Source organism: Syngnathoides biaculeatus, chromosome 6, assembly GCF_019802595.1.
Source record: "Syngnathoides biaculeatus isolate LvHL_M chromosome 6, ASM1980259v1, whole genome shotgun sequence".
Taxonomy (NCBI): Eukaryota; Metazoa; Chordata; class Actinopteri; order Syngnathiformes; family Syngnathidae; genus Syngnathoides; species Syngnathoides biaculeatus.
The window spans coordinates 16,233,225-16,251,757 of record NC_084645.1 but is presented as its reverse complement, the minus strand read 5'-3'; the positions used below and the strand labels follow the sequence as shown (position 1 = coordinate 16,251,757).

The 18,533-nt window shown below is 39.6% G+C and overlaps 1 protein-coding gene across 1 annotated transcript in view; it reads right to left on the bottom strand.

The window, feature by feature from the left end:
- Positions 1-18,533, bottom strand: part of LOC133502037 (neural-cadherin-like) — a 147,171-nt gene that overhangs the window by 78,249 nt on the left and 50,389 nt on the right. The window contains exons 2-5 of the mRNA XM_061822361.1: positions 9,053-9,250; positions 5,800-6,025; positions 3,031-3,235; positions 1,791-1,902 (exon numbers count right to left, since the gene is read on the bottom strand). Of these exons, the coding sequence (XP_061678345.1) occupies positions 1,791-1,902; positions 3,031-3,235; positions 5,800-6,025; positions 9,053-9,250 (741 nt within the window). The remainder of the gene's footprint in view (positions 1-1,790; positions 1,903-3,030; positions 3,236-5,799; positions 6,026-9,052; positions 9,251-18,533) is intronic.

Here is an 18,533-nt window from a genome sequence, read left to right as displayed (position 1 = left end):
CAAAAAAAAAAAAAAAAAAAAAAAAAAAAAAAAAATTGTAAGTCTTCCAAACATACTAATGAAAGTACAGGAGCTGATGACGTGACATGATATTGACATTTGTGTCAGTCAGTATCCTTTTATAGGCTCTTGGAACATCTAATAGGTCATCCAACTGACAGCTACGAGATCATCAGACTCTTGCCTTAGAATTAGACTTAACGACAATTTGATGGGCTCGATCATTATCGCCTGATAATTAGCATAGGGTTAGTACAGTATACAAGTATACAGTAAATGAACAAGTAAATAGACATATTTCTCCATCTTGTGATCGGATCGGTGATTGGTTGATTGGCTCCATTTTCCACACCATTTAAATGTGTTGTTTTTAGAGATAAGCACTGCGACAAGCAGCATATGTATGCTCACCCTCCCCTCTACTTAAAATCTTACAAATACCTTCCACTTGAGATTGGCAGTTATGTTCACTTGAATGATATGCCAAGGACATTAAATATTCAAGAGTGCGAGTTTTTCAATTTCCCTTTCTTCTGGTGTCCATTGCTTGAACCACCAATTTTTATATATATATATATATATATCTCGAAACCATCACACTCAGGGGATTAAGTTCAAGTGAAAGCGGCAATGTTCCATCCTTACATATAGGATGATGGAATGTTTTTCCTGTGTGTCCAAACTTGGACATATAATTAATTGTGCAGTCTGCCATCTTACAAAATGCACCACAACCTCAAGCATTGTAATGCTTTTCCTGTAGAGCAAATTATGTGCCTTTTTTGAGCTATCTATTTGGAAAGAATTCAATGTGCAACTGCACTGTATACGCTATAAGAGAAAGATACTCCATAGCGTTCTGATCATTCCTTCAAGCACTCCTTGGGATAAACGTCTATTTTTGTTCATTTTCCAGTATTGCTTGTAGATGGAATTTGTGTGTTTTTGCATTTGTTTGAAATTGTTGCACGTGTCTCTCACTGCTAGCTTTACAGTGTACACCACTGCAGGCTGTAGGTCCCATTCTTTTCAGAATACATTTCTTCAAATGTGCCCACACAGAATGGGTTCCAAAGCACACAACATTTAAGAGGCTAGGAATCACCTCTGATGGCCCACAGGGGACAGACAGCCTGCCATCACTGCAAGAGTTGACTAAATACAAAATAACTAACTGTCCAAAATATTTATTTCTAAAATGCAGAGTTGCTTGCATTAAATATGTTTCTTGTGCATTTGCAAGTACATATACACACTGCTGAATGCTGATTTTTCTGCTGTTGCAAAATGTAATTGACAAACGATCAACATGCTGAGAGTAATCACAAGTGTAATTTTGTTCAAACAGCGAACAATGAATTTGACTTAAGCCTCATTTACCCAAATCATTATTTATCTATGACATTTCCAGAGCAAAAGCAATGGCAATACAAACACCCTCCACCTCCCACTTGATAATTACAGGGCAACCTTGTGCAATGTAGATAAAGCGACATGCCATTACATTTATAACCACCTAATAAATCCAAATAAATGCACAACTTTTTTCTTTTAATTAGTTAATTAAAAAGGCCAAGATAATAATTTTAAAAAATACTTTCTTCTTCTTCTTTTCCTTTCGGTTTGACAATTTCTGAGAATGCTTCGGTGTTGCTCAGAAGAATATGGAGTCAAATTTAATCGTTTTCCCTCAATTCAGATTTTGATCACTTGTTTTGCTCTTTTTTTTTTTTTGTTTTTTTCAAACCATAACAGAGGAACAGGTTAAAACATTGGGTCAGGTATCTTACCCTGTAGCAGGGATGTTGCTGTGGTTACGGTCTCTGGAATGCCATCCACACTGTAGATGGACTGGAGGAACTCTGGGACACAGTCGTTCTCATCTGTTATCAGCACCTGAACCTGATTAACATTGCAGAAAAAGAGAGGAGAGGAAGGGTAAGAAAGGAAAGGAAAGGAAAGGAAAGGAAATGAAACGAAACGAAATGAAAGAAAGGAAAGAAGAGAGGAAACAAAACTGGGTAGAATAACACAAACTTAGCTTCTCCTAAATACTCCTCAAATCCCAGCGGCAACCATAAGCTTTTTTTCTGTACAGGTGACTGACTCCAAAATTAAATCTAAATTCCGTTTTTTCTTTTCTCATGTTGCTAGTTCAACACGTCCTTTATCTGGCACCCCATGATTCCTCTAAAGTCGAAAATAGAAATGTTCCAAGCATGTGTGAGCTTTACTGCATGTTTTAGACAAAAGGCCCACAGCCGCCATCCAGGCTACAAGCTCCATGTCACCGCAGTGTGTAAAGTCTGAAGTGACAGCTGAGTAATAGTCCTAAAATAGCTGGGAATGGTTTTCCTAGTCTGTGTCTTCTATTCCACAACATGCTGCTCAATAGATGAAGATTTTCCTCCTCAATCTGTGGAGTAGTGTAATTGCTTGGCATAATAATTGGGAAACAAACTCTTTGGATTAATAATTTAAATCATGCTGAATTCATGAATACTTCATCTAGAAATGTTCTGGTTGTGAATTGCCTTTTTAGATTCTGGTTCTCGTGGCAAGTGTGTTCTATATTTCATGCAGCTCATCTTAATTTGATACTTTCAATAAGAGACTTACTGTCACCCACAAACAAAGGAGTGAAACAAAGCATGAGGGGGAAAAAAATCACTTGGGCCTCCAGAACATTTGCTTGTGTTTCAACGTCACTCAGCCATGTATGGGGGGCGAGCAGCTTCCCCTACGCAGTCTTGGTGGGTTAATGCTGAGTTTGAAGCACAGCAGCCTTGTCAGCCAATTTGAGCCACCTAACATTTAGTTGAAAGGTGGCTGGACTTTGCAGCAGTTTGCAGCGACAAAGGATTAAAACAGCATTTTATTTGAGTGAAATTCCATTGAGGAAGAGAAAACCTTTATGTGACATAAAATAATATTACAGGGTAGCTCTACTTTAGAATGATTTTACCAGAGTGCCTGCATTTTTTTGTGTGACATGTTTAGCAGCCTGGATCACTTTCTGATTAAACTAACCTCTGAGGCCGTGCTCAGGCTTCCCAGTTCTTCGTTGGCTCGCACCATCAGAAGGTACCGTCGCTGGTCACTCTCGTAGTCCAACGTCCGGGTCAAACTGATTTCCCCCGACTCCTGCTGAATGTTGAAAAGGCTGCTAGGATTGATCAGCAGGCTGTAGCTGATTGGCTGCTTTTGGAAGGAAATGGCAAGCACAGCTAGGAAGCTGTAAAAGAAATAAAAAGTTATTAGCAAACGGGAAAAGGGTACTTAATATTTGCAAAAAAGAGAAATTACACATTAAATTCCATATATTTTCTTATGTCAGACAGTTTGCTGCATTGAATCCATCACAACTAATTGACCGAGTAAAATAATTCCATCAGTCAGTACCTGTTAATACTTGCAATCATTTAACTCGGTTTTGCAAATATCAGTGTTCAGAATGGGTGATCAGATTTGTGGTCCCCAAAGGGCACATATTGATAAATCACTTCAATTGTGAGTGTGCTGCTGAGACAATGACTCATCACCAAAACCCAGTATCATGGTATTGTTTAAATTGTTCATCCACATCAGTATGTACGTACATTTCTAGGCTACAGTCCGTTAGTATTTTGAGTGTTAAAAATGAAAGACAAAACGAATTGCTGCTGTCAGAATCATTTCCTGCATGGAGACATTTTTGGACAAATCCACGACGAATGACTCGGGGCAGAAAGGTGTGGCAGTGATGTAATGGCATTGGCTCACCAAGCAGGGTACACGAATGCTGATTTTAACATCTTTACTGATTTTTAAAATGGGGGTGACCCCACAAATGATGTAAAAGTAGAAAAATATGTGTGGTGACTTCTCTTTTTGTGTGTGGAGTACTTGAGGAGACAAACATGGGACACCACATACTGTTCATAATGACATCCCCATTCAATAAGTCTCTTCTCATAAAGCTGATGTCAGTTGCGCTTCCACAACTGACCTAAGAGAGACACTATGCCCCACAGTGCATCCAGACCTAAGAACCTAAGAAATACTGTCACCCAAAAATATCCACTATCGACATAACTACAATAAAACATGCCCAATTTTTGCTGGACTTTCTAAGCTGACAAAACACAGCAGCAGCATCAACAACAGAAAATATCTTGTACGTTTCTTGTCAGCTAAGAATTGTAAGTTGATAATTGCTCTGTATTCTCTCACTGATTCTGCATGACAGCTGGAAATCGAAAGAACGATGCCATACACCTCCAACTTTCCTTGGAGCAATCAATAGCATAGCATTGAACTCTCATTCACCAGCTGTTCTGAACTTAATTTTACGATAACCCTGCCGCACGCTTCTTGATCAAATACAATTCAACCCAATTGGACTAGATCATTGCATGAAAATAAGAGCTTCCGAAGCAGCGCCGCAGAATGAGCGATGGATTCTGATTGAACTGAGATCGGGATCTTTTTCCATGAGTGGACGCGCAATGTCACAGTTTACAGCCAATCAAAATGCAGAGAAGCTTTCACCTTACTCCTGTGCCACCTAAAGTCACATAAATTGTATATAAAGAATCAAATATTGTTTTACATCAATGTTTAACTTTACTTATAATGTATAATGTGCCTGTGGATGCAAAACTGAAGCTTGTGACCAAAATGTATGCTACTGCATACTGTAATGGGAATGTCAGTGAGTCTCTTTCAAAATAACCACACTCTTGTTCTTATTCTTGATTGTGTCCTCCTTCTTTAGGGACTTGCTTGTGTCTTCCTTAAGTATTAATCTGTCATTTTATGGTTTAAAAAAAAATGTGGTCAAGTACATCATACTGTATAAAGAGCATCAAACACCTACAATATACAGGCATCCATCCGTATTTTGTACTTTGTATTTTGGTACTGCACCAAAATAGGCATATATTTAACTATATTATATATAACTATATTTCATATAGTTGCCAAACGCTGCAGGACATTTCATTCTAGTCAGGCCTTCGTGTTATTTACTTGCATTCACCCAATTAATATGGTGACCGTCTTCAAAATTCAAAGTTGATTAACGTCACGGGGGGGTCAATTGTTTTGTTTTATACCATATATTAATATTGATCTTGTTTAACATTCTCAATTGTCGACCTTTCTGAGTCTCTTAAGACACTTAGCATTTCATTAAAATCACTTTGATAGACAGGGAGAATTATCAGGTAGCTCTGACGACATCACAACACCAGCTGGTTTTAGATGAAAGGTAGACTACACCTTGAACTGGTCGCCAGTCTGTTGGAGATAAAGCAGGAGAAACATCCAGACTCACATTCCCACCATCACAGACAAATAACTCAACCCAAAGTTGTCAGCACCAAAGTCGGGCGAGTGTAGCCTGCAATTACACCATCAGTGACTATTATGCTTTTTTTTTTTCCTTTTACATCATATTGGATGAAATGGAATATTTCAAGAGTAAACTCTAACCCTAACCCTAACCCCAAGAAGAACTTTCAGAGTCAGATCTGCGAGATGTGATAGATTTAACAAAAGCTGATTGAAGATTTATAATGTATGACAGAATATATATATATATATATATATATATATATATATATATATAATGGAAATGGTTGACGATATTTTATTAAAAATGGGCACAGTGGTGTTTTTCCGCTTTCTCAGCAACATTTGGCAGAGAACTACAAGTATGATGGAGTAATGCACTTCAGAGAGTTGCGCTGGAAAGATAATGATGTTGCTTGCGTGCATCCGCCATAATTCATTCCTGTTTACACATGCGTTACTCACGGCTGTCCTTCAGGCGTGTTCTCTGGTATGGAGATGGAGTAGCTCGCATTGGTAAACTGCGGCGCTCGGGCTCCCGCTACCACAGAGAGCATTGCGGGCGCACTGCGTCCACCAAAGCCATCGATGGCCACCACACCTAACAAGTACTCTCTGTCCTTCTGAAGCTTTTGGTTTGTGGTTGCCACCTGGCCTGTTTTCTTGTCCACAACAAAGCAGCCATCACCACCTATAAAGAAATAGATAAAACATAACAGCTGCACAATATGCCCTGCTCCATTTATGAAAATAATTCTGCTTTCCAAAGGTATACTATATTACTACATAGTACTGTGTGTGTGTGTGTGTGTGTGTGTGTGTGTGTGTGTGTGTGTGTGTGCGTGTGTGTGTTTGTGGGTTTGTGTGGGCAATATTACACAATTTAAGTTAACATATGATACCAACAGTAATTAGGACTGCAGATAACTATAATTTCAATTGGGAATCTATTTTATTGCTCTCTTCTTTCTATCCTCAAACATAGTACATCTAAATATCAGAGCACATATATTTATTAAATACAACATTTCAAATTGAAGCCAATAAAACTTGATTTTATTATATATTGTTCATAAAGGAGAGACAAGCATCAGATTTTTTTTAAATAGCTACAAATTCAATTAACAAGGAATGAATGTGCTCTGATATTTTCTATTAACTCCACAAAGCGTATTCAGTAAAATACAGGTTGAAGACTCATTGTATGTGTGCTGTAATATTGATTTGCCTACCTTTGATAAAAAGTCTGACAAAACGAAAGGTTTCAAAAGTATCTTTAACCCTAACTCAGTACATTCTCCCCATATATTGTAGTATAGAATTGTGCCATGTAGATATATATAAAATCATAATAGTTTCAGCCAAGTCTTTTGCTTCTCATGGTGACAATTCCATATATAGTATCGAGACGTGCTTTATTGCTTGAAAAATCTAATCCTTTCCGTGGAACCTGACGACTAAATAATTCACAAACAATCCAGAAAAGACGTGATTTTAATTTATTTCAGTCATTGCTATTTTTTTAAGTGTTTGTATGTGTGAGTGTGCATGTGTATATGTGTATGAGGATGAGTCTGTGCATGCACGCATGTGTGTGTATGTGTACGCGTACTTGGAGGTCAGTGAATCCAGGACTTCATTTACTGATGGATTCATTGGTATTGTACTGCATTTGTCTTATGATCATCATCAGTGTTGTTTTCTTAGTCTTTGTGGAGTTGGCCAAATTCACAGCACAAATCAGGAGGGTTGTTGGAAGCCCAAAAAAACAAAAGCTAGGATAATTAATCCACAACGCAAGCTAAAACAAACCAAGTTGTGGTAACCAAAGCCCAGTTAGAAAGATAGCAATAAACTTTATGGTGTGAAAGCTTGACAATGAAAATCGGTTGCAATCACCCTTCTATATTTGAGAAAAACAATTGACTACAATTTCGTGTGTCACTAACAATTATCCAAACTGTAACATAGGTGGAAATAAATCATTGCAAATTGTTAAATTGTTTCTATTATTATACAGAATGCAAATAATTGTCCAAGATGAATTATTCTGATTCTGGGAAAACTAAGGGGTCTTGCACAACTCCTGGCTGATTAAACATCCATCCATTTTCTGAGCCACTTATCCTCACAAGAGTCGCAAGAGTGCAGGTCCCTATCCTGATTATGCTCGGGGAAGAGATGGGCTACACCCGGGATTGATCGGCAGGCAATTGAAGGGCTGATTAAACAATGTATCCATTAAGTGTTTCTTTTGGAGGTGTTAATCACAAAATGTGAATATTTCCCCAGCTAATTTTAGTAAAACTATTCTATTTTTATGCCACTGATAAAACTTAAAAAGAAAGACTTGCTTTGCCTACTGTCATTATTTGAGGGTTTTACAGTGAACTTTAGAATCCATCTTTCTTCCATTTATCTGGGGTCATGTCACAGGGACGGCATCTTAAGAAGGAAAACCCAAACTTCTCTCTTCGTGATCATGCTCCCACAGAACACATCAATGGGAAGGTGTCCAGAAGGCACTCTAACCAAATGCCCGAGGCTGGCTTTGTTCGATGGTCCTGTGAGCCCTCCAAAATGACTGAGCTTCTCACCCTATCTTTAAGGAAGAGCTTCGACACACTGCGGCTGCATCTCTGATCTTGTTCTTTTGGTCATGACCCACAGCCCATGGGCATAGATCAGGATAATTTGAAAGTCTCACCTTTCTCCTCAGATCCTTGTTTACCACTACAGACCAGTACAGAGTCAACATCAAATCAGAAGCTGCACCAATCTGCCTGTCGATCACCTGGTCCATTCTTCCCTTACTTGTGAACATGACCCCAAGATATTTGTACTCCTCAACTTTGGGAAGCACCTGATTTCTGACCCTAAAGACAATTCTATCAGATTTGGAGGTGCTGATTCTCATTCTTTACACTTTACGCTCTGTTGTGAAAGATTTAATGAGAATTTAATATTGCAGCCTGCTGACACCGTGCAGCTCTGACACCAGTCGTACAGGGACAAAACTATCCATTATAGTGGGGCTCGTACTCCATACTCCAAACCACAGAATAAAAGCATTTAAAAAATGATCAGGTTTACATTAACTTGAAGGGAAAAATAATGCCATGATTGTTCGAAGCCAGCATTTTCTGGTGCCGTAGTTTTGAGCAAGCATTGATCATGGCTGTCTCTCAATTCTACTTTATCTTGCAAGAGGGAATAAAGCAATGGATGAATGTGAGTCACAGGGAAGTCAGGAGTGTTTTGCAAAATTCCATAGGGAAGATTTGACAAAAAAAATCTCTATGCCCTCAACCACCAGGCGATCTACCATTTTGGCAAATTTCTCCTCCCCATCCACATTTGTGTGTGTTTTCATGATTGTCTCTTTATAAGAATAGAGAGAAGTAGGCTGATACCCAGGGATGTACGATAAGTGAATGAACAAAAGTGTGATGCCCTTTGGCTGTCACTATGCGTGCCGGGGAAAGCGATACAGAGAGCAAGATAGTGATGGAGGCAAAAAAAAAAAAAGATGCTTTTGCAGCACATAGATGCATGAATGAATGTGTGAACGCCTGTGGCTGGCTGTCTGAGTGACTGTGCCACAGCCTGACTACATGGATTTATTCCCATGGTTCCATTGTGCATCATGCACACAACTCAGCCTACTTTTTGGCACATATTAATTTAAATGTGTGAGTGTAAGCAGCCAAAATCTTACCATCAGCCAAAAAATATTCCACCTCCCCGCTTCTGCCCTCATCCCCATCAAGGGCCTGGAGCTGATAAACAAAGGTCCCTGCAGTAGCATCGGGGGACACTCCGGCCTGGTATGGGTAAGGCTTCATTTTCCACTCAGGGACGTTGTCGTTGACATCAGTGATCTTCAGCTTCAGCTTGTTCAGGTACCAGTCGGGGCCTGGGGGAAAGAGCAGATAGTGACGGCATTATGGCTACTAAAAGTGACAGCTGTCATGTAACTGTGTGTGTACAAGGTAGGCAAGCAGCCAGATGAATCTGGAGCACAGACATGCAGCCAGTCAGCCAGGGTGCATATCTGATCATGACATACACCCCCGCTTCCAAAAGTCTTGGGATAGCAAAGCCAATTCTTTATTTTTACACTAAAAGCTTTTGGTTTGACATTAAAACATGCTTATGATATAACAGGTATATAAAGTACATCTGGATCGGATACGCAAAGCATTATTTGTAAGGAAAAACCATTTGTAGATGAGCAGAACTATACTACTATATTTAAAATAGACCAAAGTGAATTGTCTTACCTCAAAGTTAGCTGAGCTAGACTCTAGCTCATACTTGACGCCAATATGGACAAGCAGTGTCGAAAATGGATGGGTGGGTTTAAAACTAAGACTAAATTCTTATTTTGTGTTGCTTTTCCAGGCTATATCTACCATCTCTTTCTGTTGTGGTTTGTTTTCACATGTCACTCCCTTCAATCTCCTCTAAAGCAGATAAAATTCATGCTCTGGAGCAGCAGCTTTCAAGTGTTGTCACCCTGGGACTTGTGATTTCTATTGTTCCCAAGTTGCAACCCCGATTTATAGACATTAAAAACAAAGAAAATCTTCTTTCTGCTTTTCCTTTAGGCTTGTCCCATTTCAGGTCACTACAGCGTGTTATACATTTCCCGCATCCTCCTCTGTGACACAAAATGCCATTATGTAAACCCTCACTACACCCATCAACCTTCTCTTTGGTCTTCCTCGAGCTCTCTTGCCTGGCAGCTCCATTCCCATCTTTCTTCTACCAGTATATGAACTATCTCTCCTCTGGATGTGTCCAAACCATCGAAGTCTGGTCTCTCTAACTTTGTCTCCAAAACATATAACCTTGCCCATCCCACTGATGAGCTCATTTCCAACATTGTCATATCAGGTCTCTACTAGAGAGAACGCCAACATCTTCATTTGCACCAACTCTGCTTTCTGTTGTCTCTGTACATCATGGTTGGCTGTACATCACCACTGTCTGATAAACTTTACCCTTCATCCTAGCAGAAACTCTTTTGTCACATAAGACCCCTGAGACCTTCCTCTACCCATTCCAACTTACTTGGACCCATTTCTTTACTTCCTTACCACACTCACCATTCCTCTGGACTATTGACCCCAAGTATTTCGAGTCTTCCACCCTTGCTATCTCTTCTCCCCGTAGAATAACTCTTACCCCGCCACATCTCTCATTCATGCACATATCTTCTGTTTTAGTTCGGCTAATCTTCATTCCTCTCCTTTCCAGTGCATGACTCCATCTTTCTAATTCTGCGTCCACCTGCTCCCTACTTTCACTGCAGATCACAATGTCATCTGCGAATATCGTGGTCCAAGGGGATTCCACTCTAACCTCATCTGTCAACCTATCCATTACCAGAGAAAACAGGAAGGGGTTCAGAGCTGATCTCTGATGCTGTCCTACCTCCTTCTTAAATTATTTTGTCACACCGACAGCACACCTCACCACTGTTCTGCTGGATTCTTACATGTCCTGTGCTATTCTGACATATTTCTCCGTCACCCCTGATTTACCCGTGCAGTACCACAGTTCTTCATCAGCTTTTTCTAGATCCACAAAGACACGCTGAAGCACCTTATGATCTTTTCTTTACTTTTCCATCAACATCCTCATGGCAATGGCAGATGCTTCCAAACCTCCACAGTAATATCATTAAGACCAAATGCCTTTCCATTTTTTATCCTCCTGAATGTTTTTCCAACTTCCCCCTTACTAATCATTTCTAACTTCCCCTTACTAATTTCCCACTTTACTAATGCATTCCTATCCTTAATCACAATAACCTGCTGCACATTCTCCCATCTCTATCTTTCTGTGTGGCCAGCTTCTATTGATCATAGTCTCCTTCTTTAGTGTGTAACCTGGCATATGTCCTCATATGCCTCGTTTTGGCCTTTGCCACATCTACCTTTGCCCTAAGTCACATCTCGATGTATTACTTTCTCCTCTCTCAGTCCTCTCAGTCTCACTTCTTAGTTAACCACTTTTCTTGTATGATTGCCTGTACTTTGAGGTTCCATCACCAAGTTTCTTTCTCTTTTTTCCTGTCAGAAGATACATGAAGTATTCTCCTGCCTGTCTCTCTCATCACCTTAGCTGTAGTTGTTCAGTCTTCTGAAAGCTCCTACTGTTCACCAAGAACCTGTCTCACCTCATCCCTCAAAGCAAAGATGTGCTGAGCCCTTTTCTCCATATTTACTGTGCAACCTGGCATACATGTCATCATATGCTTCTTGTTTTGCCTTTGCCACCTCGATCTTTGTCCTATATCACATTTCGATGTATTTCATTCTCCTCTCCTCGGTCCTCTCATCTCCTTCTCTCCTTTCCGAACAGAACATACAGTCCACCAAGTACTCTCCTGCCTGTCTCTTTCTCTTATCACCTTGGCTGTAAATGTCTTCTGGAAGCTCCTCCTGTCCACCAAGAGCTTGTCTCACATCTTCCTGAAAAGCCACACACTTCCTTTTTCAGATTCCACTACATGGTTCTCTGCTCTGCTTTTGTCTTCTTGTTCTTTCACCCTACCACCAGAGTCATCTTATACAACAAATGCTAGCCACACACTTCCCTACCACTGTCTTACAGTTAGTTACCTTCAGATTACAGTACATTGTCGGCACAATGTAATCCACTTGTGTGCTTCTACCTCTGTTCTTGTAGCTCACCCTATGGTCATGCATCTGCTGGAAAAAAAAGTGTTCACTACAGCCATTTCCATCCTTTTTTGCAAAGTCTACCACCAATCGTCCTACAATGTTCTTTCCTGGATAAAAACCATAAATTCTTCATCACGCCCGTTTTCTACACCAATATCTCCATTACAACCTCCACCAATCACAACTCTCTCCTCGGAACTACTTAATCTAAGTCCTTCCAGATATTCTCTTTCACCTCTAGGTCACATCCGACTGATAACATTATACATAGCACCTTCACTTTCAAGTTTCAGCCTCATCACTCAATCTGATACTCTTTTCACCTCCAAGACATTCTGAGCTAACACTTCCTTTAATGCTTCCTTTGGACCTTTAGCCTACAGTTTGGACTGTACATTTAGGAAAATGCAGTTTGAAAATGGCCGTAAAAAAACATACACAATATATATATGCACAGTCACACTCCGAGTGGCCCCCGGATCAATTTCTGAACATGATAAAAATAAATTCTACCTCATTCATTTTGAGTTGTAATAATACCCTTCGCTGCTAGGTGGCAGACGTAGTGCTTTTTCAGGCTATTCTCCATGAAAGAAGACTGATACAGAGAACCTGCAAGCCATTATTGATTTCGTGGCACTGAGCAGTCTCTTAAAAGTAAACAGGGATTCTTTTGACATGGAGAAGAGGGATTATTTATCGTGTAATTATCAGGAAGAGCATGCTATCATATACTAGCGAAATGCCAGCTAAGGGTTCCTTTAGCTTACAAATCGGTGGAACTGACCAGCATGTTACGCTATATTGCACGTTTTTTGGGTTGTATTTTAACATGCAACATATATTTAACCAGACAGTTAATTAAGACACGCATTCAATGAAATATAGACAATAAGACAGTTAAACTACAGTGATTAATGCCCTTATTACAGAAAAGCTTCAGCATTCCATGCTGCATTGCAGAACTTTAGAGCAACAAACGAACTCCACAAACACAAGCAAGATTTCATTTCCCTTCACAAGAAGTGCATGAGAATTTGTGTCTTCCAAAAACATGAACATATTAAACACCATTAATAGCATTGCAAACGCAGATAGTGTACAAGTGGCTGTCATGATGAATGGCAGACTCGACACAGCAACTTTTGCCACTTACCAGAACACACCAGAGTGCACTTTCTCCCCTATACAGTACTGCATTGTATCATACAGGTGAGTGAGTCGGGCTATTCATTTGGGTATTTTGAATGACATGCAGCATAAGGGGTATATTAAAATCTTTGAGTGAGTGGATTCTGGTCAAAAATTGGTCAAAATAAGTTCTTGCACTTAATGTTGGTTTGCTGTTCAGCTCTTAGCACTGAAAAATAACATTACAATATGTGGTGTGCTTTCATCAGGAGGCCCCATACCTCAGTGGTTAGAGCATTGATTTGGTAAACCAGGGGTCATGAGTTCGTATCCCACTGGGCCTCCACTCCCCGAGTGGGGTTGCGTCAGGAAGGGCATTCGGCGTTAAAACTGTGCCAAACAAATATGAGCGTTCATCTGAGATGTCACGCTGTAGCGAACCCTATTGGGACAAGCCGTAAGAAACTTATGTGGTTTGTTTTCGTCAAACCCTTTGTTGTTCAAATTTTATACGTGCCTATGACCATGGATATATTATGGTCATGTGATCATATTGGCTAAATCAAAAAAAAACAGACATACGCAAAATTATGCACATATTTTGCAGATATACAAAATGGCATGTTTGTCATGTATCTGGTTAGAAAGTGCATAATCTGTGGCTCTCTTGAAGAACTGATGAAAAATTGTGGTTCCTGCTACCATTTAATTTGCTCATCCCTGATCTATCGCATGTTTTAAAAACGACAAACTTACAGGTTAAAAGTGCCTTTCATAGAACCTAATTTAAAAAAAACTGAGGATGAACATGAAATCTGAACGAAGGCCTACAATGTATATCCATACATTCATCCATCTATCAATTTTTTGAGCTGCTTATCCTCACGAGAGAGCTGGAGCCTATCCCAGCTGTCAATGGGCAGGAGGCAGGGTACACCCTGAAGAGGGAGAACATCCAAACTTCACAGGCGGGGGCCGTGATTCAAACCCCCGGCCCCCGGGGGCCAGAATTAAAACCCCGGACCTCAAAACAGTGAACCAACACTCTAACCAGTTGTTCCACCTTGCTGCCTCTACAATGTATATACTAAACCTAAATATCAAAGCAAACTACACACAATGCCACAAAATTTCACCTAAAATACTGCCATTTAAAAAAAAAAAATGTAAGGAAAGTCCTTTACCAGAAAATATCCCTGTCAATCTGATGGAGCCTTTGGTGGACTGGTTATATTGTTGGCCTCACAGTACTGAGGACTACAGTTCAAATCCCGGCCCCGCTTATGTGGAGTTTGCATGGTTTCCGGTGTCTGCGTGGGTTTGCTCCAGGCACTTTGGTTTTCTCCCCACATGCAACTGGTTGTTTCTATGTCCCCTACGACTGTTTGACGACCATTCCACCGTGTACCCCGCATGAAGATGGCTGGGACTGGCTCCAATGCTCCCGCGGCCCCCGTCAGGATAAGCGCCTCCGATAATGGATGGATACCTGTCAATCTGAGGGCATTCTATCAATCACAAGTCAACTGAACTTCAAACTAATTTAGTTTGAAAGTCATCCTAAATTTTGAGTTAACACAGTTTTAATTCCATGGATAACAATAACAATAGAATTACAAATATCACTTTGAGCCAAATTAAGTGAAAGAATTTCTTTATCTTTATATTCATAATTTTTATTATTGTTTGGAAATGTAACATGGAGTGGACAAAAAAAGGCTACACACTCGTGTTCAAACGCCAAGGTTTTGTGATATAAAAAATGAAACTAAGATAATATCAAAAACCTTTCCCACCATTAATATGACTTATCGAGGTAGGTAAAAATCAACAACTAAGATAATGTTGTTGCACGAATGTCCACACCCGTTTTTAACTGGTTGTATACCTGGAATGAACTAATCACGTCAGCACACAACTGTCACTTTTTAACATGTCTCTGATTAACTCAAAATTAAGTTAAATTGTTTTTGTAGGCTTTATCTGGTATATATTTTTTTAATTTGTTTTTCTAGCAGAAGCTAGAACATTTTGAGGTAACACTGACTGGAATTTGGAACTGTTCATAATTCCTTCCGCCTTGAAAAATACCTCCAAAGCAAGATACTGTCAACACCAGATTTTATTGCTGCAATGATGTTCTTTTGGGGATGAGCAGTGATGCGTTCATGCCAAACATGCTGTGTGCTAGCCATCTGGTTGTGTGTGTGAGGAAAACAACACACTGAAGTTTAACTTGGGAGGAAACAGAATTACCAGGAGCAAAGCCCCATGAACACGTGGCAAAATTCAAACTCCATTCAGGAAAGCCATCAGTAGAGATCCGAACTATGAACCACAGAACTGGGATGCAAACATACTAGCCACTCAGCACCTGGCTACGGAGTATGCAGAGCAAATTATGTTTTTGATATAAGATTGAAAGGATATGTTGTTAAGGGTACCAGAGATTTTTACCTATAATATTGCAGTGTGAGGAACAGCCTACAATAAACTTACAAAAGCGTGGGGGCATGTTCTCTAGCAGAAATGATTCTTCTGTTCTCCATTGAGACTCCCAGAATCCAATGGGACAAGGGCTCAGCCACAGTCTTCTGTAGTAAATTTGTAAAAGTTGCCTTTATCTTTCCACAGGGCTCAGGACAACGCCTCATGGCGTTCCCAGCTCACTTCCCCACTGGAGTGTCTAAGAAGATTCCCTGAATCCAATTATCATCTCGTGTGCCAGCTTTGAAAGGAAAAATAAACAGCGACAGTCACATCGAAGCATCGCCAGGACTGATTATCAGGTATTTTTGCGATCTACATCAAAGGAACATTTTCAAAAACAATGGTCTTTTCATGCATGGGTTTTGGCACACATTTGTTGTGAAATTGTTAAGTGGGTATTTGGGAAAATGTGTTCCTAAATTCTTAACACTTGTGAATTTGCCAACTGTGAAATATTTTAACATCTGTATCAAGGATGTTAATAGTTAAAAGTAAGTACAGTAAACCATCAGCATCCAGGATTTTCTCTGGATCCAACAGGCTTCAACATACCGTGACCACATTTAGCAAACCGATGTTTTGGCCATTAAAAAAGGACATTTTGTGACAATTGCCACTAAAAGACAAGAAAAACACAAGATATGATGATAAGGAAGGTCCAAAGGAAGGTATGTTCATAAAACAAAATCACCATCAAATATATCACTAGAAAAAAATCTAAAGTCTATGCACTGAGACACAGGCATCAAAAATGAATCTGTACACATGCACCAAATGTCCACTCGACTTTTTTTAAACATATGGATTACACTTTTTTCCCCTCTTTATTTAGTCAAAAACATGTGACTAAGGAATCCCAAAAAAGCAGGAAGCAGACGTACCGGTATTAAATGATTCGAACTCTCGGCCCCTGTGTGGAGTTGCCTTCAACCACTTTCTGTCGAAATGTAGCTTTTTGCAGTTGAGTCAGGCACTTAAGGCACTTGTGGTGATGCCATTACAAGGTTTAATGGGGCAAAAGTGGGGCGAGTACTGTGAGCTAAGGCACTATTTTTAAAAATATTAGCTAGGATCTTGTGTCAATGTGGCATGAGGAAATGTCAGATAAGGTGGCAAACAGTTTAGGCAGCCATCAACGGTTTCAACTGAGAAAAGAAGAACCACTGCCGGTACAGACAAATACGCACACACACACACACACACACACGGATAGAAACAGTGATGTCACACCCTGACGCTGGCTACATGATATAGCTGATAAGCATGTCACTGTCTTCCTATCAAACAAAAACACATCCAAACTATTACACTTATGCACAAAAGGTGAGTTACTAGAAGCCTAAAGGTAACTCTATGAATTTCAAATCCCATTACGTAAACAGTCATCCGCGTAGAGTGGGAGGCTATATGCGTGCTTTTAATTCCAAGACAAAAGTAGCAGCAGATTTAGTCTGTTCACTACCTGAGGTTTGAGCTCTCCTGGGAATTGCAGTCTCTCTTTGCCGGTGCCTTAAGAAAAATATAAATTCTAAAATTGAAATAAAAAAATAAATATATATATCAACAAATTTCAACTAATCATTGATTACATTAACACCATAAATAAAAGTATTTTCGTAGTTCCCTTTGTATGTTGTACGTATACACTATATTGCGAATTTAAGTAGCATCCCATTGGGTACATTTTACTAAATGCAGCACTGCTATTTTACCTTGAAATGTGCATAATTTAAAGTTTAATTTAGCCACCACATTTTCATATGGATGTCATATTCAGCACAGCAATATGACACCTTGTTGAGTAAGTACATTTTAAAAAAGCTCAAAACACTATGTTCTTCAGCAGACGTTGTGGTTTTTTTTTTTTGTTTTTTGTAACGCGACACGATCACTTTTTGTCGCAAAATGAAATTGGCTTGAGGTGTAGATGGTGCAATCTCAAGTACAAGTTTGATACTCACTTCTGGCACTCATGGGAAACTACTTGTTTGTAAAACAATAGGTAAAAGAGGTCTTTTAAACAGAGACTTTACACAACATAGAGGAGTGATTCTCAACCAGTGTGCTATGAGAGCTCTTCAGGTGTGGCACGGGAAATGATCTAATTTCATTTAATCAGTCATACTATTTATTTATAGCAAATGTATCTTTGGTCATCATTTGGAGGCAGTGGCATATAAAGACAGACAGACTTTTTGTGACATTTTTGTTTGGTGGTCTGCCCCCATGAGATTTTTAGAAAAGGTTGAGAAATCATTAATATAGAGCATAGATAGTAAGTAAGTAAGTAAGTTTCTTTCGGCTTGTCCCTTTCGGGGTCACCACAGCGCACATATATGTTTGGCACAATTTTTATGCCGGATGCCCTTCCTGATGTAAACCTTCTCAGGGAGTGGAGTCCCCAGTGGGATACAAACCCACAACCCCTGGTTTACCACACCAGTGCTCTAACCACTGAGCTACAGGGCCTCTATGTAGAGCATAAATAGACATTTACTTTATATTAAACATTCTGCTGATGTCCAATCCTAATACTATACTTGTGTGGACTGTAAAATGCATATGCTAATTCTTAAAAAAAATCCTGTTCGTTCTTTTGAAACCTGTTTACAGTTAAGATGCCCTTTGATGAGAAATGGAGTATGTTACACTCCACAAAGTTCACAAGAGAAACATAATAGCAGTTAAGTGTGTGACAGCTCCTAAAAGGATTGTTAGAGGGATAATAACAGTGGGAAGTAGAACCAACTGGAAAAAGAATTAATCTATCTGCCTGCCCAAGCTTTAAAGTTGCTCTGTAGTGAGAAAAGTTCTGGGTTGAATCCCGAAGATAGTTCCTTTACAGATAAATCGCCACTGGATCATGGGTGCTGAGAAACTAAT